General features: G+C 38.5%; 1 protein-coding gene across 1 annotated transcript in view; it reads left to right on the top strand.

Annotated features, from left to right (window-relative positions):
- The window catches only part of clstn2a (calsyntenin 2a), a 184163-nt gene that overhangs the window by 58354 nt on the left and 99690 nt on the right, over window positions 1–26119 (top strand). Inside the window, exon 2 of the mRNA XM_079451908.1 lies at window positions 17806–17928. Within this exon, the coding sequence (XP_079308034.1) occupies window positions 17806–17928 (123 nt within the window). The remainder of the gene's footprint in view (window positions 1–17805; window positions 17929–26119) is intronic.

Below are 26119 nucleotides of genomic sequence, written 5' to 3'. Positions count from 1 at the left end.
CACAAGGAGATTTCAAAGATTTGTGAATGCAGGGCATCTAAGAAGAGGAGAAGAGGAACATCTCATCTCAGCCTGATAATTCTCATTTGAGCACACAGTGAAACTGGCAGAAAGGCACAGCGATGCCATCGACTAAAACCAGGCTGTTTTAGTATCTCAGATGGAAGAAATATACTCAGGAGTGAAAGAGTTCTGGAGGATACATGGGACTAACAAGGAATTAGTCAGGTTTTCATGATTTTCAGTAATGAATTATGCACTTGCTGTGCGACAAGATGTTTATTGCATGCTCAGGTTTTTATCTGTATTAACAAACTATTCTGATATGTTTATTGATGTTGACAGAAAAGACAGGAAGGTAGGGAGAAGTTGATATTTCACATGATTGCAGGATTCTCTAAGACTGACAACATGACATTTTCTGATTGGTATTGGGTTTCCAAACTTGCATTTCCAAATCCAAATCCTTATATACAAAAACCAAAATAAATGATTTTTATTTTATTTTGACCAGGTTGTGATAGGGCAGCTAGGAAAAAAGAAGAAAGCGAAAAAAGATTTTGCAGCGAATTTTGAACGTCACCCGACTCGCTTGTATTCAATTTAGTGCCACAGAGCTCCCAAAATGTGTGATTTTGTTCAGACTGAAAATTGACAAATTGTGATGGGGATATACAGTAAGTGAACTGTAGACAATTGCTTGTTCGAAGGCTGTTATTGTATTGTCATGACTGAAGTTAAAATAAATACAACCCTCGGACTATTCAGCGCCTTTTTTTCCCTGCATTCTTTCTTTCTTCCTTCCTTCCTTTCTACCTTCCTTTCTGATGTGCTTGCAACTGTCTCAGCCACCCGCTCTGCCCTCTCTACTACCAGTTGGATACAGTCAAAACCTTTAACCCAAAGAGACCTCACACTCCAGTTCTCCTTCTAAGCACCCGAGGTCATGTTTGTGTGTGTGTGCTTGGTTTTGTTAACAAGCAGCTTGCCAGGTGTTTGGATGCGGTGTGTGCTGTGAGCCTGTTTGAATTTTACAAGATAATTAAGGAATGATTTAAAAAGTCCCTTTATTTCTCTTTGAAACTATGTTTGCGCTGTTTGTTTATTCTTCGTGAACAATTATGTGCCAGCGTATGTACATATAATCCTGCTAATTAAAACACTTAAAAAGCCTTTCTCCAACAGACTACTTTAGCCCTGAAATGATTAGTCCCTCCCATTTCCAGGAGTGGTTGTAGAGATTCTTAATTTTGTTTTAATTTTTCACATTTGCATTGGACAGATGCATTTATCCAGAGATTAATTAGTATTTGTGTCCACTGGGACTGATGATATTTTGTGTGCTCTACCAATTGAGCAACAGGAACGCTTGACCTATTTGATCACTTTGCAAAACGCAAACAACGCTAGTCCAGAAGCACTTCCTGGTTCACTTTTCCTCAAAACTACACAATCCTTTGAACAAAATACAACCAACAACCCACGTATTACCAAATCAACATGTTAAACCAATATGTTTAAGATTGAACTAAAAACTGAAACCTGAAGTGCTTCTGAAACAGGGTTTACATTTTGTAAAGTGGTCTATAGGACTTTTACCAAAGTACATTGTTTCAAAGCAGCTTTACATAAAACGAGATACAACAAGAAATATTCTTTAGTTTAGAATATTTTGGGCTGATTTCTAACTGTCTACACAGCGTCTTGATTGAAATAATTCGATGTCTGTAGAATTCAGGCTGAACAGTTGGATTCTAAGTAACATTAAGAAAGTAATCTTTTTATTAGAATAAGGCATTAGCAGCACAAAGGCCATGGGTTCCAGTGAGCACACAAAAACATTATACTTTGAATACACTACAATTCATTTAAAATATAAGTGTCTGCCAAATTCATAGAGTAAATGTAAATATTTACTTTATAGAGTCCTCCAAGTGTATCCAGAAACCAAACCTCAAGTCTTTTTCTGCTAAAGAAAAGCAGCAGAAACATCACATGGCTGTATTGTGTACTAGTCTAATCAAAATATGCTAACAGGACTGACATTTGTGCACATTTTGAAGGTAAATTATATATTTCTCAGAACGAAAGGCTTCATTTAGGTTGTGTGACCTTTGTCTCACGTGAACTCTCTGTTTTTACAGCAGTTTTTTTTTTGGTTTGCACAGCTTATTGCTTTCCCTGGCTCAGCTTCTCTGTTGACCTTCTTGTTGTCTTTAGCCAGACAGGTCTGTGGTTATTACATCCTGCATACTGACGTCTTTGTTTTATTGAGTCGGCCTTATCTTTCTGTGTTGTGGCATTGTTTGTAAAACTGAATCTGTAATAGAAGAAAACTAGAGTGAATTCATGGTGTGCCAGGCACAAGAGGTTTGAAGTTTTCTGGAAGGCTAACGGTATTATTAACTGCCTTGGCTATTCAAGTAGAGGACGTACTTAACTGATGCTCTAATATAAAAACAGGAAGTAGCGAAAATTAGTTTTTTGTGCATGATTGTTTAGTGTAATTTGTGTGTGTTATCGGTTTATTTATGCTGTTCTTTCAGCCATGTGGACTGGTCACCCATCCATGGAGATTCCCTGCTTTTGGCCCAGTAAAAAAATTAGATGGCTACTTCGCACAACCCTATGTCAGATAAGCATTTACGATGTATTTTACACTCTTCCTCCAAACCAGTTTTGCCTGTAGGGTAATAAAACTTGACTTGACACATCTGTCCTTTTACTGAGAAATGTTCAGGAAAGGAGATAAGTAGCCTTTCCTCATGTTTCATCTATTTGGCTCCAACCAGAGAACAGCTCGTTATGGATTACAGTGCTTTATGTTGATAGCTCATGCATGGCATCATGGGTAATGGCACTTTCAGACCACTGGATGATACACAACCTTAAATGCATCACTCCTTTGCCAGAGTGTTAACTGTTTTTGGCTCTGTTAAGAATGAGTGAAAGTGGGAAAAGTGTAGTCCAAAAGTTTGCTCTGCCTTAGTTTTTGAGAACTGTAATTGGAAATCATTTGTGTCAATATATATTTTCTAAAGCTCTGTTTGAAAGTCTTTCATTGATGTGCTAACCACTTTGAAAAAATGCCAGAAATCTCCCGGGCTCAGACTGTCTTGCCGTCCAAAAAATGAGGATATCATAAGCTCACAGTAAATGCAATATGTGCTCGACAGATCAGCAGATATTAATGGGGAATAGAAGAAAGCTGGCCCAAAAGAAGTGACTCTCAATCTCATGCTCCACACCGTCAAAATGAAATTTGTTTTGCTGATACTACAAATGTAAGGATATTGTTACAGAGAGCCTAAATGTGTGCTTGCAATTATGTTTTGTGTCTTCAGAATTCTTCTCCAAATAATGAAATCATGATCAGATTTTTATGGAAATCGCTCCGGTGTGCTTTTCAAGCATATGGCTTTACACATAAGTACATCATGTTATTGATGTAAACCTTTCCATAAGTGGCAGTGTACGACCTATACTTAGTGTATTCCGGTGCTTATGAATAACTGCTGTTGTGTTGTTCTATTGCTAGGCTTGTGTACTAAAATTGATATTTAGCTTTGTTTTTTGGGGGAATGGACCAAAGCCAGCACAGTTGTTTCGTCTTCTGTGTTGACTGCAGAATATAACCATGTGCCGTAATTTAATTGAGCTTTTACTTAGTGGCAGAATAAACGACAATGTGCAAAAGCCTTTATCCAAAGTAGTCAAAAACATGGTTTGCAAGACAGCGTTTGATTTATAGAGCAGAACTGCAGCTCTGAATTGTTTTACAAGGCATGAAAAAGAAAAGGTGACAAAAAATATCTTCTTTCGTGTTTCACAGAATGAGTCACATACAGGTTTTGAATCACATTAAGGTGAATAAATTCAGAATTTACATTTAAGGTGCACCATCACATTAAGACCCACGTTTGTTTCCTCTAACAACTTTATTCAGCTCATCCCTGTTTTTCAGGTTCTGGTAGGTTAGAGTATGGTTGACTTTGGTTGTCAGGTCTAAACCCGTGGCGCTGATCCGGTGATTAATATGGCGCTGGCGGGCTATGATTTAGTGACACTGGCAGCCCATGTGTCTTGGCTGCAGCCGTCTCTCTCTCTCTCTCTCTCTCTCTCTCCCTCCTTCGTTCTCTCTCCCTCCTTCGTTCAGTGTGAAACTCTCTCTCTCCTTTTCCTCTCTCTGTCTCTCTCTCAGCAGGGAGCGTTGTCTACAATTTATAGTCCATCAGAGCTGCTCTGTCTCTTCCCAGAGAGAGAGAGAGAGAGAGGGATGCTAATAGAGCCTTGCTCTTATCACAGCCCGGGAGAGGGGTGATGTGGAGGGAAAGAGGAAAGATGAGAAGACGTGAGGGAGAGAGAGTGTGCAGAGATGGGAGAACGGCACGGCGGTTTGCTGCGACTTTGCCGATATGAGCTTTTGAATGGAGGCCCTCCAGATGCTGAGGGGGCGGTTCATAGAGGTGCATCTTGGCTTGTGTTGTGCGTTCAGTCATTCACTCGCATACGCATGGGCTTTTAGAGGCTAAGGCACTCATTCACACACTCTCACTTACCCCCCGGTAAAGTTCTGCCACCTTACTTTCATGGCTTCCATCGGTTTTGGACCTTGTAGCGGCGGTATCAGTGTAATGCAGGAGTTTGGAGTTCACACCTATAATCTGTTTCAAAGCCCATCTTTTAGACTGAGGGAATCCCTATGTAAATACCGCTCTGTTTACACAGTGTGTCCAAGCCTTTTCCTTTGAAATTACCGCTGTGAAGCGGACGGGCTGCTTTGGCAATGCAGTCAAAACAGCCATCGGGCCCTTCGGTCCCCCCTCACGCTTCCCTCATTTTCTTTATGCTGTCTCTGTAAGGCCCTGAGGCTGTGTGACTAACACAAACCCAGTCTTTTTGAATCAAAATCAAAATAAACTCTCCTCAGAGGAGGGAGAGTGGCCTTTGCTTGTCTGTTTTTATTAGTTAGAGGCAAAATGAATGTGTTTGACTATGTTCCGCCGTCAGTCGGCTGCATCTGTTGCAGAGAGATTCCGTCGTTTTATTCACACACGCTGTATCAAGGAAGATGTCACGAAGCGTGAGGTTATCTAATCCCCGTAGCAGCGTCGAACACGTGGCTCCGCATGTTAATGAACTCAACTGTAAGAGTAATAAAAAATATATTAAACTATACAAATAAAATGCTTAAAGCAGGAAAGGAAGTCTGCATGCCCACTGTTTGAAGGTTTTACGGCATTCGCATGCCCGTAATGTTTATGGTTATTTTATAATTATCATTTGTTTTGTACAAATGAGGTAAAAAAAAAACATTGTCGCTTTGGATAAAAGCGTCTGGTAAATGACTATATGTAAATTTGTAATATTTACATGTATTTGAATAAATGATGTAAAGTTTATTTAAGTAGTGATAATTGTTAACTTTATAGAATACTTTATTGACTATTTTAACCGTAAGTGTGATAAAAAAGCTGCCAAAATAACAGTCGTTCTGTAATCACAACGTGGTTCCTCTTAACCATGTAGGACGTGATCTGGTTAGAAACAACAAAATATCCTATCTCTCTTGCTGTACTCGATTTTGGGTCACACTTCTAGACATGAGAGCGAGCTGTCAGAAGCGTGCTTGAAATATTCTCTCCACCTCGACTCACAGGAAAAGCCTGTGATGATGCTATGAGCCCTGGTGAGAAGACCGCTTTGAAAAAGAGGTCTGGGTGAATGTTATTGCTATGCACCCATCACTCTTTCCTCCTCCCAAGTTTCATGTGGGTTCTCAGATGCCCAGGTGGAGCTCTCCTTCACCCCTGCCCATCGCTCGTACCCCTGCTGTCTGCCGATGGAGCTTCGTTTTTGTATGAGAGGGCGTTTGGTTCTGTCTGTCATTCAGAGTAATTTACCAGTGCTTTGGAGACTAGACACAACTAAAATGTGAAAGTGAAAAGAGAGGTGAAAAGAGAGAGATTTTTTTCACAAAAAATGCTAATTTGGACATCTGAGGTTTCAGAAGGACAGCAACGATTTTATAAATGTATTGTAATAGTATAATATATTACGGTTTAATCTGCTTATAATTGACAATATAGACAATGTATGTCCTTATAGCTAGACCGAGAATGAAAATGTGAGAGAAAAAAGAGCAGGAGTTGTATTCATAGTCGTATTTTACGGTTATTTATAGTATTATTTGTAAATAGTTTAATGCTTATGTGTGCATCTTGGGCGTGTATGTTCTTGTAGCTTGACTCAGACAGCAACTGTGAGAGAAAAAAGAGCAAGAGTTTATTATATGATACATTTTCATTTGAAAAGGCAAAGATACTCCACATCCAGACACTCACATCGGGATTTGAAAGCCTTTATTTACAGAACACACCAATATGTGTTGGTTAGCCCAGTAAATAAAGGCTTTTTAAATACCAAAATACTGTACCTGTGTGAGTGCCTAGATGTGGAATATCTTTGCATTTTTGGGGAAGAATCCACTTTTCAAATTTGTTATCACCCTTTCTACAGCACCCAAGTCTTTTGTATAACTGTGTTTTGAGTACCAGATGTGTTTTTGGACCAGTTTTTTGTTGTACAAATATGTTTTTATAGTAATATTTAAATATATTAGCTGTGTAATGTGCTACATTTTGAGAATGTATGTTCTTTTAGCTCGACTGAGAGAGCAAATGCGAACGATAAACAATGCAACACTTTATTAATTTTTATTTTACAACGTATTTATAGTAATAGTTTAATTTAGCTCTTAATTGGCTGATATTTGATCACTTTAAAAAACGTATGTTCCTTTACTGAGAAATACGCAAATTATGTCAAGGTCTTGGATTTTATTCCCATGGAAACCAGCCATCTGCCTTTAACTATTTACAGTAAATGAGTTATTTCCAAAATAAACATTTAAACATTATTATTAATAAAGGAAGCACATTTTCTGTTGAAAACGATATCAGCATTGCCATTGACTATTTCTAAAGGACTTGTAAATTTGTTAGGCAGACAGAAATCCATTTGGATGAACGAGTGAGAAGTCATGGAGGTCAGATTTAAACCTTCGTCCATATGCATGGTTAGCATGTACACTACCCACCGCGGCAATAAGAGAGAGCTTTTTGAGGTCTTTTAAGATATAGACAGGCATTTAGAGAATGTTGGTTTAAAGTGCCCTCGCTGTTCTCTCAGTGTTAAAGTCTCAGGGACTGGCACTTTGAGAGTGATTTATTGGTCTAAAGTGCTCCTTGCCAATTCATCTCTTGTCTCCCTACCTCTCCGTCTTTTAACTCGTCTTCCTCCGTGCTGCCCTTTGTTGTGTTGCTCGGCTCCTTTCCTTCTACCTCTCTCAATTTTTTACTCTCTTGCTGGCTTTCTTCCATCCATCCTCACAACAATTTTTCTAAATCCCTTTTATTCCCGACCCCCACTCCTCTTCTTCTCTGCCAATCTCTCAAACTCTGTCACTCTGTCTCTCTCTCAGCTCATTTGATTTGATGGCGTGACGGTGTGTTTTGAAGCCCCTCTGGGTGAGCGGTTTAGGATCTGTAGTGTGTTTGTGTGTGTGTGTGTGTGTGGGTTGGATCTGCTCGCTGGTGTGTCCGAACTCACTCTCCTTCAAGCAGACAAACCAGATTAGCTTTTCCGCCAACACTGTAAATTTACAGCAAATTTTCCTGGTTAGTTTACACGCAGAACAGCATTTCGGGTGCCTAGACAGTATTTTGTTTAGACAAGTTCTCGGCGTCGTGGTATAATCCCATCTACAATGCAGATGAAGTGTGTGGAAAGATGAGAAGTGTTTGAGAGAGAGTTATAGGGCATGATCAAGCATTAGGCTAAAGGATAGCTGTTATATTGACTAATGCCACATTTTAAAGTGACACCAAGATGCCATATGTGTGGGCTTTAACCCATTTAATCATAAAGTATTCACCCTTATGTCATTCAAAACCTTATATCTGTGGAACAAAAAAGAAGATATTTTGAAAAATTAAAAATGTGTCCATGTGAAGGAAGCTAATGGAGTTCAGTGTTGTTTGGTTACCTTTGTTTAAAAAATGTAGTGTTCTGCAAAAGAAATAAAGAGTCTGAGAGGAATGACATGAAAAGGATGATTTTTATTTTGGGGTGAACTTTTTCTTTAAACGGACAATTTACAGACTCAAAAATCTGTCATAATTTAGTCACCCTCGAGTTGTTCTAAATCTGTATACTTTGTTCCGATGAACACAGAAAAAGATATTTGCAAGAATTCTTGTAACCAAACCGTTTTAGGCCACCATTGACTTACATTGTCAATTGTGGCCTAGAAATTTTCATTTTTGGGTGAACTGTTCCTCAAATGCAACTGAAACTCCCAAAGACCTTACAATTTGTTTTTCATCTGTAAATATGTGTTGAGCGAATATAGTTTCAAAAACCATTGAGATACAGGACAACCTTTGAAGAACCTTTGAGGACTTTCTACCTCAGTAATGTTTAAGTCATCCTGCAATACAGTTAAACTTTGCAAGCTGGTCGACCATCATGGTTTTTTGGTGAAACGAAGTGCTATTTTTTAGCTTGCGTATTTGTCGGAGATTGCATTTGTTTGTCAAGTGTCATGATTATGTGTCCGGAATTCAGTTTTTGTCATAAGTTGTGTAGTTGCAGGAAATCTATGTGTCTCAGTCTGCATGAAGGAATGGCGGCTCTGGGCCATGAGCTAAACACCTGTCTCTGCCACCTTTTCTCTCTCTCTGGTGAGCTGTTGCGGAGTCATCAAGCGGTGCTGCTGCTGTCAATGAGAACGGTAAAGAGGATTTTTGTGTCCCTCTGAGCAGACCAGCGTGTCTCTCCCGCTCTCAGCTGAGAAAATCCCCCCTGTATTCTAGCCTCTCTCAGAGGACCAGGAAGGAAATCCCTGCCATTTTCCCCCACGCCAGAAAACTCCCTCCGTAAAAGCTTAGCTTTATTCCAATCCCATCAGCCCACGGTGCGGCTGTGTTTGTGTCGGTGCAGTCTCAGCCACGAATTCCACAGGGATGTGTGAGAAATCATAGATGTGAGTGAGCGATCTACAAAAATGATTGGAAAAATCTTGCTGGTAGAATGTGTTGTTTTATGAGTCATAGATAAACAAGTCTCAGTGGACACATTCTGAGTGTGTTTCTGTTTTGCGATTACAGGTAAGATATTCGCTGTAAATTTGAATCAAAGATTGTGCAGCAGACTTGCACTGTACGAGACTGGTAAGTGGTGTAAATAGATAACGTTTGTCTAGAGACAAGAAAGAGAAAGTAGATTGCGTCCCTGCACTTCTCGTTCATAAGTTTCTTTGCACAAACTATGGTTTCTGTATGAATAATGTATGAAAAACTGTAGATAACGCTCCATTCATTTGTGAGCGCACACATGTATTCACACTTTGTTAATTCTGTTGAAACAGGAACAACCAAAGCCAACACGATCCGCCCTATAGAAACATGAAAATGACATGCAACTAGATTTTACATCTTTAGAAAGAATACCATATAAGTCTTTGTATTTATTAGATAGGACTATGGCATCACCCTGAGCACATTTTCTTCAAAATTATGTCATCATGTAGTATAAAACCCGTATGACTTTCTTCTGTGGAACACAAAAGATGTTTTGAAAAATATCTTTGTGGTTTTGGTCCATACAATGGAAGTCAAAAGGGACCATGTTTTTTGGTTACCAACGTTCTTCAAAATATCATCTTTTGTGTTCCACAGAATACATACAGGCTTAAAATGAAATGAAGGTGATTAATTATTTCACTTGTGGTTGAACTGTCATTTTTAAATGGTTATCAAAACATAAACATTTTTAAAATTTTACAACGTTTAATTTGTAAACCTCTTAATATAGATAAATCAACAAATCTCATCCTTTCAGGGATTTAGTCCCTGACATGTAAACATGATGTGATGTTGCTGTGCAACAAAAATAATGATTCAACTGATACATAAAACAGCTCGGTAAAGAGGTCACAGCTGTTTTATCGTGAATAGCGCTTAGCTATTGACCACTCACCATCCAGAATGGGTTCCTTGTAACATTAATGTTACATTTCTCAAAGAAATATAAAAAAGTGTATTTCACATGGTTTTAATGTGCATTGTGTTCAATTCTAATTTTCTGCCGGAAACTAGCTAAATGAATTGAATACGATTCTTTTATCTCAAGTGTTCCAAAACGACTTCAACATTTTGCCTTGCCTGTTTGAAAAACTTCTTTCTTTCCAGGCCTAATAGAAAGATTTTTTGATAAAACTTCTATTCACAGATACCTGTTGAAAGTGTCAGTTACCATGGTGATCTCGCAGATGCACGTTTAGGGTGTGCTTTGTGTTTCACAGCCTTGAAGTACGCCTTTCAGGTCGAATCTCTCACTCCCGTTGTTTCGCTCTTTGTCTCTCTGTCTTGCCTTCAGTTTTGAGCTCTGCAGATGTATCCAGTCGGTAGGGTAGATAAAAGGAGACAGGTATGTGGGCACAGCATACTTCTTTTAAAGTGCAGAGAGAGGGAGGCGCGGAGCTGTAGCCACTGCATCAATTCTCTTCTTAGGTACTCAGAGACGTTGAGAGCCACTCGAGCGTCCAGATCTCCCACAGTTAGAAGATGAACTGGAAAGCCCTTTTAATTTTAATTCTGAGAAGATGGAGAACTGAGCTCAGCCCTCCCTTCACCCCCGGCGCCTGTGTCAGTATGAAGATCGTTGTGCTTTTCTTCTTTGCTTTCTTTCGCTCCCTCTCGACTTCTAAAACCCTTCCTCTCTCCACCTCAATCAGTTCTCTGTGTTCCTTACAATGACTCATAATTTTCATGACTTCATACGTTGTGTAATCAAACAAGCTCCTGAATCAGGCGGTATAGACGCTCTACATATGGCCGATAAACAATATTGCTAATGAAAAACACCATAAGCATCCCGATTCTGTAACAAAGAACCGCTGCTCGGTGAATGAATATGCCAGCTTTCTAATTACAGACAATTGACATTTCCAGGTTCTCTGGGGGTATCAATGTTGAGTTGACAGTAGCAAATGCCAGCTCTCACAACTTCTCCATTACATAAGATATTCGCTTCAATGTTTGTAGAGAGTCTAATCAAACAAATTTATATTCATAGCCGTGACCCAAGTAACTCGATTCGTCGAGTTTATGAACACAGGGGAACAGGTCTTTTACAACAGCGGTGTAGTATCAAGGACGTTTTTAAATCAGAAATATCTCTCGCCCATATGTGTCAGGGATTATTAATAGTTATGAGCGAAATTATGGGAAAATATTGCCGTAAATCAGCAGGATGCCTCCCGCCGCAATAGGAGATTCAAGACATGTCACATGCATGGATTGTCTTCATCATGTACAGTATGTTTGTTCTTTGACAGTTTGGGCGACAACGATGTCGATGGAGGCCTGTGAGGACATTTAACTAATGCAAAGTGATGCATGGAGAACCAACCAATGAAGCTTTGTTTCTAATATGTATCCACCTTGTGCAAGACGTCAAACCTGCCAAATAAGATGTTATTATCTAATATTATCTAATATTCTATAATTTACTCATCCTCAGATTAGACATAGTATTTATTTCCCTACTACAGCAGTAAATGGGGGATAAGATCTGTTTGGTTACTGACATTCTTCCAAATATCTTTCATTGTGTTCAGCAGAACAAATACATTTATACAGCTTTGGAACAATCTGAGGATGAGTAAATTAGAGAATATTCAGTGACTATTAGGCATTGTTGGATCTTGTTTGACGATATTTAATCTTATAGATATAACCTACTTATGAGTGAACAGAATATTATTTAAGAATTTGCTGCGTGCCAACCCGGCTGTATATGACTTTCTTTCTTCATCTGAACACAAATTAATGATTTCATATGAAAATGCTTTAATGTTCTCCGTACAGTATCAATAGGAACAAGTAAATTGAAATGATAGATTCAAATATGGATGTCTGGACTGGATGTCATGTGTATGTGAGACACGCAATGGAATTAAAATGTATCGACAGATATAGTTTTTGATGGATATGTGATTTATGTGATCTGGAGCTTCACCTTTCTGAGCAGAACTGTATACGAAGATAACATTGTGGCATTTAAATATATGAATGTAGCATTTTTGCATCCCTAAAGCTGTTAGAACTACACGTACACAGTGTTTGTCACAAAATGAGGTAAAAAAGGAGTAAACCTGATGGCAGATGACACCAGTTGGGGTTAATCTTACATTCCCTCCCTAAGCACCACATGTCAACATGTTACAGAATACGTGCTTACCCTACAACTGTTTCACATGATGACTTCTAATTTTTTTGCACCAGCTTTCAGTTGTATTTTTCATTTTTTCAAGCACAGAACGACATCCACTGCCGATGCCTTCCATCCTCTCCACGTTCACATCTTTTTAAAGTTGTTACGGTAAAATCTGCTCCTCCGCACGTATCGCACATCCCACATCATTTTATGATGCTCTCCAGATGTCCATGAGTGACGCCACCCGGATCTAATGATCTGCTTATTCATTAATTGGCTCAAGCAGTTTTCCATATGCAAACATTTCTCTTTTATAACGGCTGCATCATAAAGTCGGATTATACAACCATAAATTAGTCATCTGGGCCCCGTATATGAGAATTCTCAGAAGACCAACAAATCACAATTGATAAAGGCAGAGATTACAGCCTCATTATTAAGCATTAAAGACGAGGGATGGAGGAGGAAATGGTGCGTCCCTGTGGGCGTTGAAAGTGTACGCGGGGGCTGCTCTAAATGCCTCTAAAAAGGACCATCGGGCATCTAGGCCTCTTGCACCCTGCAAGTATTGACGATTCAAAGTTATTGAGCCTAATGACTGTTAGTCTTTTTTGTGCGTTTCTAGAGGCGACTGTATTCTTTTCATTTGCATACTGCAAGGGACGTTAATTAACTATTTTCTACTAAAGCCCACAATGGATATAGCAGGCGATGCCAGTCTGCCTGGGGCTGCTCTTTGACTCTTTCGACTTTGATTGGGTTGATAGAGTCATTAGACTCTGTCTCAAGACAACAGGCTGCACAGGCACACTGTGTACTGGGTCTTTGGCTAATGGTTTCTTTATCCCCCTGCTGTAGCCAAGCTGGAGCCTGTTTTGAACAGAATGCTCTCGTTGAAAGGATGAACGAGCATCCGGCTTAGAATCTTAGGACAGTCAATGGCTTGTTTGCCTGCTATGGTCTTCAATGCAATTTTTGTTGTTTACACAGCAGCCACAGAAACACTGCATGCTAAAGGGTTGCTATATTTTTATCCGTTCTCCGTATATTTCACTCACATATGTTTTCTTCTCGGCCCTGAATGCACGTTTTGGTTATTGTTTAATGTCACCATTGTAAGCGGAATGTAATGCTATGGTGTCAACGGGTCAGAAATGAATAGCTTGTTGCATGACACTGAGAGAGCAGTACAATTCACCATCAATTCTACACGCTGTCGCCAAGTTTAATTACCGTCAGAATGCTGACTGAACTTTTTATTATAACGGGTTGAAAAAGGTTCAAAGCGGATTCGCAAACGTTCACTTCCTCCGGCAACATTTTATCAGGTGCTTGAAATGCTGAAATAATTATATATCAAGTTGAATTAATAATTGATTCTATAATAGCCCTTGCGTGTCCTCTTGTGAGACCCGACCTGAATTTTCTACTTCTCTTCACCTGCTGTAAGATCATTTGTTTTATTTATTTGGTGTTTTTTCAGTTCTAGTTATTACAAAGCAGGCTTGTAGCCATTATAAACGCTTCCAGGGGGATATACCCCCGCCCACAATATTCAGATTAGCAGTCTTTCAATGGGCATTATAGATTGTTAAATATTAACATGAATATTTGACCACTTGGTTATGTTACTTTTCCAAAACAGCCTGGCAAACTTCAGAGCTGATTGTCGCAGGAAACCAGATGTGGATAATTTTCTAATATTAAGAAAAATGCTGTTTTTAAAGCTTGACTCTTTTTTGGTTATTTTTAACCCTATTTCACCCCATGCTGGGTTTTAAAGAACTCCACATTTTTTGAGTTTTTATATGGAGTGTAACATATATTTTTACCATATTCCTTCACTTCCTTATTTGACACGTAATCAGTGTCACAAAAATGATGTGGAGTCATTTACCGTATAAGTCAATGTAAACAAACTACACATAAAACTAAAACAGAAGCTAATAGCTTGCTGCATTTGTCTTTAGGCCGCAGCTGTTTTATAAAAATATATTTTCCAGTAACAAGCTATTTTGTAAATAGAGGTGCATCTTTATAGAAAAGCGAGCAGGTGCAGTCTCCTACGCTGTCCTTTACCGTGCCCTTTGATTCAGCGTTAGAAAGTCTGATTCAATTTAACGATTCAATTTGTTATGATCATACATTATGACCACTATTTAATATTTCTGCATGCTGTTTTTGTAGGGAAATTGGTGTTTAGGTAAAACTGATAGGCTAATTCACAGAAAGTATGTAGTCTTTCAAAAATGTGCGTCCAGTCTTTTCACATCTATACATGTTTTTCTCTTTTAAAATAGAAAACTCCTGAAGACTGATATTTTTCTGATGTCTGGACTCTGTCATGTGGGGGTTTGGAAAAATATGAACAGATTATTTAATATATTGGTATTAAGGCAAGGCAAGTTTATTTATATAGAACATTACATACACAATGGTAATTCAAAGTGCTTTACATAAAAAAAGAGTTAAAATGCTCATCTAAAATAATTACAACAATTAAAGAAGGAATCTGAAAAGGTTTAGAATTATTAAATATATATATAATTAAAGTAGAATAAACCCTTGGTATATCTAACTGACTTGATCCTAATGATCGAAGTGGTCTCTCCAAGTCATGACTGTTAGTATGTTTGTAGAATGTTGATTTTGTTACCGTTTTAACATGACTACTGAAACTAAGATCTAAATCCAGAATCACAACAACATTCTTCACTTGATTTTCAGAATTTTTATTTAAAGTTTTGACAAAAGAATGTCACATCCATAATGCTGGAACCCATTTGTAAGATGATTGTTTAAGAAGGTGTAAACAATGTTCCTCTATATAATGCTATTAAAACTTAAAAAATGATTAATAATAAAATTATACATTTTAAATGAAGGAACGACACAGTAGAGCTGTAAATTATTGTATTTGCTGCATTTTCAGCTGCAGTAATGCTGGTGCATTTATGTTACCTTCTCTGTTAAGTCTAAGTTTCTACATTTTCTACATACACTTTAGTCAGATACTGCTATGTTTCTAATAGCATAAACAGGGTAAAATTTGGGTGAGTGTGGCTACACATACACATCCATATCTGCTATTATGTGTTGCGTTTTGTTGGCTGTGTGTAAGGCAGCACTCTCTTGTGCAGGGAAGTAGATAGTAGAGAAAACTCCACATTGAATTAGCTTCCATCAGTGTTCTCTAATGCTGTATAATGGCTGCAGACGTCCTATCAGTAATAGCTCAGGGATTACAGAGTAGGCATATTGCTCTTAGTGACACCACTAACCTTATTATAGAGAGAGGGGGGGGGGGGGGTGCGAAAGACAGAGATATGAATTTGCAGTGACTGGATGCTCCGGAGATGTATTATTATAATAGAAAATACCTTATCTAAATTACAGTTATTTACTGTATTTTGTGTACACGGTGACAGACGCACATTTCCCCCAGACTTCTCGGATATAAAACACATGAAATATCGATCTAATGATCCGTGCTTTTAATAAAGTTTATAGAGGTGTAATTTGATTCGCTTCGGCCTGTGTTATTCATCTTTATTTGTTTCCTAAAGAATGATGATTTCAGACGTATTCTACCACCGCAGCACTTGATGCATACATCTGCAGCACAAACACATTTGTCTGCCCTTCTAGAGCGTGCTGTGCTTGTCTGTGTATGCGAAACATGGCAAGATACAACCCAGCGATTCATCCAGTGTCTTGTCAAATATAGCTGTTTTCAACTGAGACCAAAGAAAGTTGAGATATTGAAAGAATGATGTTTGCAAGCGTGGTTTCGAAAGGGAAGGCGTGTGCTTACGTCTATTGGCTCTAAACGTGCATCAGAGTTCAATAAAAAAACTCAGAAAAAGCCAAATGAAACAAATTGGACAATCTGTCCCTTGCCTCAGATCACTTATGGGTTATGAGAACACTCTAAGCTTTCATGATCTTTTCCCTACAGGGATTTGCTGCGTGGACAGTTCTCTACTAGTGTGAAATAGTTTAATTTACTCTTGCATTAATTGCTCTGCTCGATGTTGAACCGAACCACACGAGGGGTTACTGCATAGAATGTACTAATCTAAAACTTCATTAAAACTCATGCCAGGAGAGATTTTATGATACACAACAGGGAAATCAAATGCAATGCATTGTTATTTCCACATATTGACTTTCCATCACCCGTATTTGTTTAGGTTTTGTTAAGATAAGAAAAACGACTAAATAAACATCATATACAGTACATGCATATACAGTCAAAATGTTCATTTAATCGGCATTTCTAGGTGTATTGTGCTCAGTCCAGTGTCTGTTGAATTTCAGCTAAATTACATTTAGTCTTTTAGCAGACGCTTTTATCCAAAACGATTTACAGAGAGTTCAGGGAGCAATAAAGCGACATGTCATACATTAGACATAATTCAATACGTGCTAATACCAAGTTACTAGTTTCAACAAAAGCCAGAACAATATCTGTTGAGATAAATTAAACATCAGAAGTGACATAAAGTCATCCAACAGCAATGTGAAAGACTGATAGCATGACAAGACTGTGATAATGCGAGCTTATCACATAAAATGTCGTGTTTGAACTTTTCCTAAATACATGTACAAATATTACTGTTTGCTCAAAAGTGAATATGAACCTGTTTCCTTTGTAGTAGTTGACGTCTGAATAAAATACAGAGCATCTTTTCTTAAATTTTTGACCTGTTTCTCCAGTATAAATTTTCTGTAAATAAATGCACACAGAAACAAAAAATTTTATTTACATTTATGCATTTGGGAGATGCTTTTATCCAAAGCGACCTCCATTGCATTATACTATACATTTGGTTCTGAGAGTGCAATCACTGGGGTCAAACCCATGACCTTGGCGTTGCTAGCACCATGCTCTAACCACTGAGCTGCAGGAAAGTATGAAATTTGGGAGAAATGTTGTTAGTAGTTCACAGAATCCAAAAAATATTTTTACCTCACATCAAAGGAAACTTGGCAAATAAGAACAGCTGTTTTACATCACATAAAAATCTCTGTTCCGGCGTGGGCGACCCAAGTTAGAATCCTGGCTCATTGTCCATTCCTCTCTCCCATCCCATATTTCCTCTCTCTCTACACTGTACTGTCTGGCAAAAACTACAAAAAGGTAAAAAATCCCTGCTGTTCCAGTTGTGTTCCTCATTGAACAGGATGGTGCAGTATTTGGGGTTTGATGAGCCAGCAGTGTGTAGATGTTCCAAGCCGAGTACAAACCACAAAGGTACAAGCTGTCTGGTGCACAGAGACCCCCGCAGGGATGTTTTCTATCACTGGGTAGAAGATTGCACATGTGTCGATTAGCATCTTGCATTAGTATCTCTAGATGTACAGCAGTCACGGAAAACATGGGAACAGAGGGCAGATCAGTTGTAGATAAATGACAGTGTTTTCATGAATGTGTGATATGGGAAAGAGAGATGTTTACAATGGGGAAATAGTCAATGTTTTCTTGTCCTTACTTGATTTTCTTGTTTCTCTATATTACAGTGAATAAACACAAGCCATGGATCGAGACATCCTACCATGGTGTGATCACTGAGAACATGGACACTGTCCTGCTGGACCCTCCTCTGGTCGCTTTAGACAAAGACGCCCCCATTCCATATGCAGGTGAAGTATAACACTTCTTTTTAACAAAAAAACAATGTCCCCAAAAATATTTGGACTAAAAAAAGTTTGACTTTGGTTTATTATTTTGCTCATAATAGAATAAATGATACATTTCTAGGAATTACTGTCCATATACCATTTGGAGCCACTGTGTAAAATATTTTCCAGAGCATAGGATTATTCTCATCGTTCAAAGCGTTTGACAGTAACAAAACGTCTTGGTTCTTCAGCGGTTGAGTGTGAGACCGTGCGCGTGTCTAAAAGACAGTACTCAATGCGTTCCCACTATTTCAGAGACGGATCTACCCGACCTGTCTGTTATTTTGGTCTATGCTTCCTGCCCCGTCCCCATTGATATGATGACACTCAGTCCTTGTGTAAGTGAATCTCGTCGCACCCTCGCCAAGGCCGAACGTTCAATAAACCGCCCGGCCTTGGAGTCTGACTTGTGCAATGCTTGTGGCTTTTGTGAAGTAGGCGTCAATCACCAGTCTGCCAGCAGAGAATGACAGCAAAGCTCTAAGACGCTCGTGTGTATGTAAGATGGATTCCAACTAGGTGGTTTTCAAGTGCAGATTGCTCAGATATGGTGGCAGGCGGCGGTGGGGAGGGTGTTGGCGTCTGACAGACGCAAAGTAATTATATAAAGTGATTTTGTTACACAAAGAGGAAAGTGTGGAAGCATTGAGACAGGTAACTCTCCGCAGCTCATTAAACGACAATGGCTAGAATGAATCTCTCTTTTGACAGCGCTGAGAAAAAAAAACATTTGGTGCCTTTATACATTTATTTTCCGCTCCTCGCGCTAGACGCACACCATGTGCAACTGATAAAGATTTGTTTATTCCTCAGGGAACCATCTACCTGACAACACAATGCTCCTTACAGCATTTCCAACTATGGGGTGATGACAGATTATGTTTGCGGTATGTTTGTTTTGTGTGTGTTCGTTTTTGTAATACCAAATTTTAAAGGTTAACCGATGCTGAAAGGACCAGCTTAGACCAGCGTGAATTTTCATGATTTTAATTAGTACTAGATGATGGGCCAGCCCAACCAGGCTTCACTTTCAAAGAAAACTGGTGAACTTGGTTGAGCAAGGAAGTTCGGTCTTCCGAGAAGAGACAAATGAAATACATCAATCCAAATTACACAATGCCCCAAAATAGATCCATGACTAAACAACGTGCATGTTGCAATGTTATATACTTAACATTCTTTGAGGATTAAAAGTTTCATGCACAATATGATAAACAAATAATAGTTTTATTGGGAATATGTGCGTTGGAAAATACACCTCCACACTAATATTTTTGAGGTTATATTGACAGAAATGTAATATAATATACATAACAATGTCTTCAAAGGTGTATTGCGACCTTTGAAAATGTGACAACCTCCTAGTCCTGTGTTAGCCTCAATAGTGCTTCGAATGGGGGGAGGGGGTTGAAGTGAGGCATTGGTTGCAATTTACAACCTCATCACTAGATGCTGCTTAATTTCATACAGTGGACCTTTAAACTAAGGCGAGTTAAAGTATTTTATTATAACACATTTTTTTAGGTAAGTGTAAGAAATTGTCAGTGATTTTAAAATAGCTCATTCATAATTTCCCATATTTACAAATGGTCAAAAATACGCCCCGTTCTGTCGCCTCTCTGTTGATTTATCAGTGACATATTAATGGTGGACGGCAGCTGTTGTTAAAGCGTTGCTGGGAAATGAGAGTGTTGCGCTCCGATTGCGCGACAGGTGATATTTCACTGCCTTTTCACTGAGAGCCAATGGATACACACGTAAGATCGCTGCCAGGGAGACTCAGAAAACAAGGCCCTCTGTCTCAATCCGTCATTCTCCTTGCTCTTGTTCTCGTTCTCCTCCTTCTTTCTCTCTCCCACTCGCCTCTTCAACGTCAGACCATACAGACTGTGAGTTATGCAAGGACGGCTTTGTCATCGTGTTTAGACTAAAGGATGTGGCCGTCTTTTTGGCACCACATTAATTGGGGTTTGTAAACACGGGGACTGTGTGCTTTTTTTCTCTAATTCCTTTCTGCAGTTTTTCTTTTCCTTGTCTACCATGTATCAACTTGCTTTGATGTGAAATAACGAAGTCGATGATATATGCTGAGACAGGTCTCCAGAAGATGATTTGTTATCTCTGGTAACAAGAGTTTTCGTTCACACTTCAGAATAGGGGGCAATTCTCGCTATTAACAAACCATTTTCCCTCAATAAACTCTTAATTTGTTGCTTATTAATTGTTAGTAAGGTAGTTGTTAGGTTTAGGTATTGGGTAGGATTAGATATGTAGAGTATGTCATGCAGAATATGTGCTTTAGAAGTCCTTATATACAGCCAATATGCCAATAATATGCATGCTAATAACAACTAGTTAATAGTGAGAATTGCCCCCTACACTGAAGTGTTATCGAATTGTCCCCTGTAGAGAAGATAGTGTAGGTCCTGTAGTATGCATGAAGCATTCTCAATCAAATTACCGTGAAGGATGAGAACGGGTCGGTTGATGAGTGCAGAAAAGAAACGGCAGCTTCGTGCACTAAATCTTTATTTGAGCTGTGACGTCCCCAGTCTGTTTCCTATTAATCTCTTGACTAAGATGATGTACAATACCCCATTGTTCCACTAAACTTTGCCTTCCTTGCACCGGATTAGCCGACAATGCTGGGACTGAGACGCAGTCCGGGGAATCTATTGATGGATTGCAAAAACCACACGGTTGTGAGAATAGAAGATTGAGGGAAAATAAATCGCAAGGCCTGGAGTTCAGAAATTTTGCAGTTGTATTGTGTTCCATTTATAGATGCAGAGCCTTGCGCAAATCGTTCAAACAGGGTTTTCATGTCCTGTGGTTGTGCAAAATTTAAGACTTCTAAAAAGTCTTATAAAGTTCTGTCTAGCTTAACATACTAATGTATTTTGCATTGATGTCTTATAGTATTGGAAATATTGCTTGGTCTCAGTTTTGATCGTGTTATTTTACTGTTTAAAGAGAGTGTTGATTAAGTGCAGCTCACAATTCTCTCTTATGGTGTGACAGGCTGTCATTTAAATTAAGGGTGTTGTGTGTGATGCAGTATATTTTCAGCTCAGTGTATTTCTGACCAGGTCTTGGAGTATGATTTCAGGGAATTGGAGTTTAATTTCAGGGAATTTACAGTTTTGATGTGCACTCTATGGCAAACAATTTAAAATTAGCACAGTCCCATTATGTGCCCAAAGTGCATAAGGTTTATAATAAGCACAGTGTACTAAAAAGACGAATGTAAAAATAAATAAAAGGAGAAACTTTATTCATCTGTAAAACAGAAAATGACAATAAAAGATAATTAGTTTCTTCATGTGGGCTCTCTAAACAATACTTTTCATTACAGTTTATATGTGCATGTGTTTTATGTTAATTAATTTAAGATATAGATACTTATTAAAATGGATTAGGGGGGGTTAGCTTTTAAAACAGCAAAATATTTCAACACAATTCAGCTGAATGGAATTCATAGGAACAACCATATAAATAATAATAAATAACTTCCCTCAGAATTTGGTGCACACAGTTCTTGTAATGTTTTTTATAGCTCTTATTTGTCTTTGTCCTTATTAGATTTGTGGTTTGTGATTTTATTTTTGATCCTGACGGATTTATTTGAAATATTTTAACTATACAACTCACTGAAGCCTGCCAGGCGACTGCCACTTAAATTTTGCACGATTAAATGTTTTCTCCAGCCCAAAGGTCAGCCATATGAACATCCGGGAATTATTTAGATAGTGTTTTTTAGATTGTACTTGCATAAAATAAATGAACAATGTTGTTCAATGGACAATTAATGTGCTCTGTCCTGAAATATCATTCAGTGATCCTACGCTCCGAGAGCCATGCCCGTGGGATTGTTTTACTAAGTTATGATACTCTTGGTCTTAAAGTTTCATCATAGTAAGTTTAAGCACTTGGGTAGATACTTCCAAATGCAGAGAATTGTAGAAAAATCAAATTTTCACAAAAGGACTTATACACCTGCACTTTTGCATTTTTCCTGTGCAAAATTGTATTACAGAACTTTATACATACATTTTACATCAATCTTTGTTGATTTACTATTTTCCCACGAAGTCATTTCCCATCATGCTTTGTAAAAGCTGAAAATGCAGTGCCTGAGTGTGAACTATTGTTTTGCACATACTTTGTAGCGCAGTAGGATGCACCCAGATGTTTTTTTTTTGTGAAATTCACAGACAAACTATTTTTGCCAGGTAGCCTCTGTTATATATTGTTGTTAAGAAACCTTGAGAGTCATACAAATGGGTGATAATTGAAAATACGACAGCTGAGATGTTTTTTTCAATGCATTCATGCATTTGGTAAAATGTGTTTCATTGTGTTGCCGATACCGCACATGTCGTATCAAAGAATGTTTGTGTTAAAACTGAGAAGTGCTATCAGAAAAGTAGAGGTGAAAGTCACATTACAATTCTGAGAATGTATTAGGTCCTCAGAGAGCCTCTCACTGTCAATTTCTTTGTCTTTTCACCTGCTTTTTCATTCTGAAGTGTAGTTTACTGCCTGTATCGCTTGCATGGTGTTCCACCTTTTGGATCTGAAATATATTTTGATATAGATGTTGTTTCAATGAGCCTTGGGATATTTATGTACTTTATGTATTTATTCTTTTCTAAGCCCACCTAGTTCTCCTGTGCTTGCAATAGCTAGCTCTGTCAAAGCTGTGTTAGCTATCATTTTAATTACAAAATAAATAAATAAATAAAATGACAGCCTAATTAAATAGTTAAATAAAGAAATATTCTCATGAGGTCTCTCTTAGGTACTGAATAAATTCATTACGAGGTTTTTCGTGCCACAATCTCAAAGTATTATCTATGACTTGCACCTGGGAGTATTAAAATGAACGCTTCAAAAGATAATTGGTGATTATAACGGTACATGCTTGTAATACGGAATATTAAACGTGAAATTGCAAGTGCAATAGTTAAATGGAATAAGATAATGCATTATATGATAGTTGCACCTGAAAGCCCTTTCTGAGTCAAAAATGTCCAGCGCTATGGCTTTAGTGTTTAAAATGACACTTCCACCATCTGGGAATTAGACCAGATATAATTTGCAGGCAAACATCTTAAGGTTGCTGGTTTGAGGTCTCTTCAGAGTTCTGTTAAATTTACTTCTGACTGACGGCACGGTTGTAAAGAGCTTGTGTTACATTTAATTTTGCCATTTTTTATAGTTCAATTCTGTGCACTTTCGGCCTGCTCCCTAAACCCCCCGTGTTGAATCACATAACATGTTATTTGGCTGACCTGTTACTTTCCCAGAAATCATTATCACATGGGAGTTCTCCGAAGGAACTCTAGGCAGCGAACGAGTGCTGCCTGATACCTCTGAAATAACAGTGGTAAAGGTTATTTAATATTTGCATAATATATTTCATCAAAAATTAGCATTTTGTCATCATTTAATCAACCCTGTGGTGTTCCAACTTGTGTTTTCTTTCCTATTGGAAATAGATAGCTGTTGAATGATCCAACTCTCCGGCAGATCATTCAAGGTATCATGGAGGGGATCGCTGTCCACTGCTCACCACATGATCATCCTCAGGGATCGGTGCTTGGACCGCTGCTTTTTTCCATTTACATGACATAACACGATCTAACCATCCTACTTGGCAATTCCACAATCACTCCGTATGAATCAGCCAGGAACCTCTGAGTCATATTTGATGAACAGCTGTCCTTCAAGGATCACGTTGCAAAGACAACGCGATGCTGTCGATATGACTTATTAAACATTCGAAATGTTAGACCCTACCTCACAACTCATTGTCCAGGCACTGGTAATCTCAAGGTTGGACTACTGCAATGCTCTCCTTGCTGGTCTTTCTGCAAAGGCTATCAAACCACTTTAGCTGGTTCAAAACGCAGCAGCACGCCTCGTCTTCCAAAAGCCCAAAAGGGCCCATGTGACACCCCTTTTCATCTCTCTCCACTGGCTACCAGTTGTAGCCCGTATCAGATTCAAGTCACTGATGTTTACCTACAGGACTATCACTGGGTCTGCACTGGCATACTTCCACACCCTACTACACCCCTGCGTTCAGCAAACGAGTGGAGCCTTGTAAAGCCTTCTCATAAGGGCATTAAATTGCTTTCTCGCTCATTCTCCTACACAACTCCTTCCTGGTGGAACATTCTTCCTAACGCGGTCCAGTCAACCACATCTCTCACAACCTTCAAAAAAACACTCAAAATCCATCTCTTCTGTGAATACTTGACAGACAAATGAAAAAAAGGACACTAACCCTCTCTCTTCTCTCAACAGGTAGTGGTCTAGCTTTTGTTGAAACTAGTAACTTTGTATTTATACTATTGCGCTTTTATGACATATTTATTTTTAATGCTCCCCGAACTATTTGTAAGTCGCTTTGGATAAAAGGGTCTGCTAAATTACAAATGTAAATGTAGCTTAGGCAGAATGATGGTGATTTATATTGTACTGCCAAGGTCCACAGAGGACAAAACAGCATCAACACTTTAAAAATAAAGGGATAGTTCACCCATAAATTAAACATTTTAAAGAATGCTGGTAACCAAACAATGGCGGTACCCATTCACCTCTATTGTATGGACACAAAACCAATGCAAATCAAAGGGTACCACTGTTGTTCGGCTACCAACATTCTTGAAAATATCTTCTTTTGTGTTCTGCAAATGAAAGAAAGTCAGACAGGTTTGAAATGACAAGAGTCATTAAAAGTCATTTAAGCTGAACTATCCCTTTAATAGTGTTTTATTAGTTTACGAATATTTACGTTATGTATTTTTTATGAATAATCACAACTGATAATTGTCACAATTTATGTTTCAAAATGGAAAATGAAACAGAATCTGAAGTACTTGAGGGCGACTAAAGTACTGTACGTTTTTTAAAATATACAAATTGTGCCAGTACTTCTGTTTCTGAGAAAAGATTCAAGTATTCGTACAAGAGGCTTTGCTTTCTCAAAAATTTAAGTTCCTTAAACTTTTTAACTTTGAATTACTTTTCCATACTCTGCGGACTATGGAAATGCATATTGGTTCCTGGTCGTCCACTCGCCCCCCAAATGATGTTCTCTTGACTGAAAGGGCCCGGTGCCAAGTTCTTTGATGAGAAAACTAATTTTTCCTCGGGTGAAAAATGAATTCCCCGGCTCAGGGAGCATCAGAATGGTGGGGGTCTCTTTGAGAGCAAGCGTTAGGGCGTTGAAATCTCTCTGCTTCTGGCACTCTATCTGGCCCTGATGAAGGTAGAGCAGAAGGGGAGAAAGGCTCCGTTTTATGCTTCCTCCTTTCTTTTTTGTGTTTCATTTAATCTTTCCAGACGTTTTCTTTCTCTGTGAAGTGATATGGGTCTGGACATAAAGGAAGGTAGTGCACATCAAAGCCCGTTGTCTTCAGGGGCCACTGAGATCCAGACAGTGATACATTCTCATGTGAGAGAGAGATGAGTGCAGCATCTTTTCACTTCCTTTCTTGTCCCGGGCTCTTTTGAGATGATTTGGCCTGAAAGCAGCCGAGATGAGGAGAGGAATGAGCCAGCCTACTGGAGAGGGTCACTAGGGTCTTTTGATTGTTGGCAAAAATGAAGCAATGATTTGGGTTTGCTCTTTGCAGAGCTAAGGAACCAGAAGTTAGATTGCGCATTGTCTTCGTGCTCCGGAAGGACTTTTTGTCAAACTTTCAAGTATTTAAGACAAAATCCTGCGCAAAAACGTTATTCACTCATAGCCAGCAATCTAGTATAACATAGTGTTACCTGAGCTCATGTATTGCTGCTCAGTGAGTATTTACATTAACAAGTGTCTTTATTTTTAAGCACAAGCATGCAATCTTTGTATGTACATTGAGTCTATTACAGTTTATTTTAAAGGCTGGCATAATTAACTTCTATCTCATTTTAACACACTTGACCCTATTTGACCCTATTTGACCCCTATAATCAAAACAGACTAACAGATTTTGTCTGGTGATCAGTACAAAGATCAGTATCAGGTGATCTGCAAATAATACAAAAAACAGCATGTGTCTTATGGATAGCAAAATATCAAATATCTATTTTAAATTAAAAATCTAAATGTTAATACTATAAAATAATATATTATCAACAGTTTGTTTTCTAA

Source organism: Barbatula barbatula (genome assembly GCF_947034865.1).
Source record: "Barbatula barbatula genome assembly, chromosome: 3".
Taxonomy (NCBI): domain Eukaryota; kingdom Metazoa; phylum Chordata; class Actinopteri; order Cypriniformes; family Nemacheilidae; genus Barbatula; species Barbatula barbatula.
This window is presented reverse-complemented; position numbering and strand designations above follow the sequence as displayed.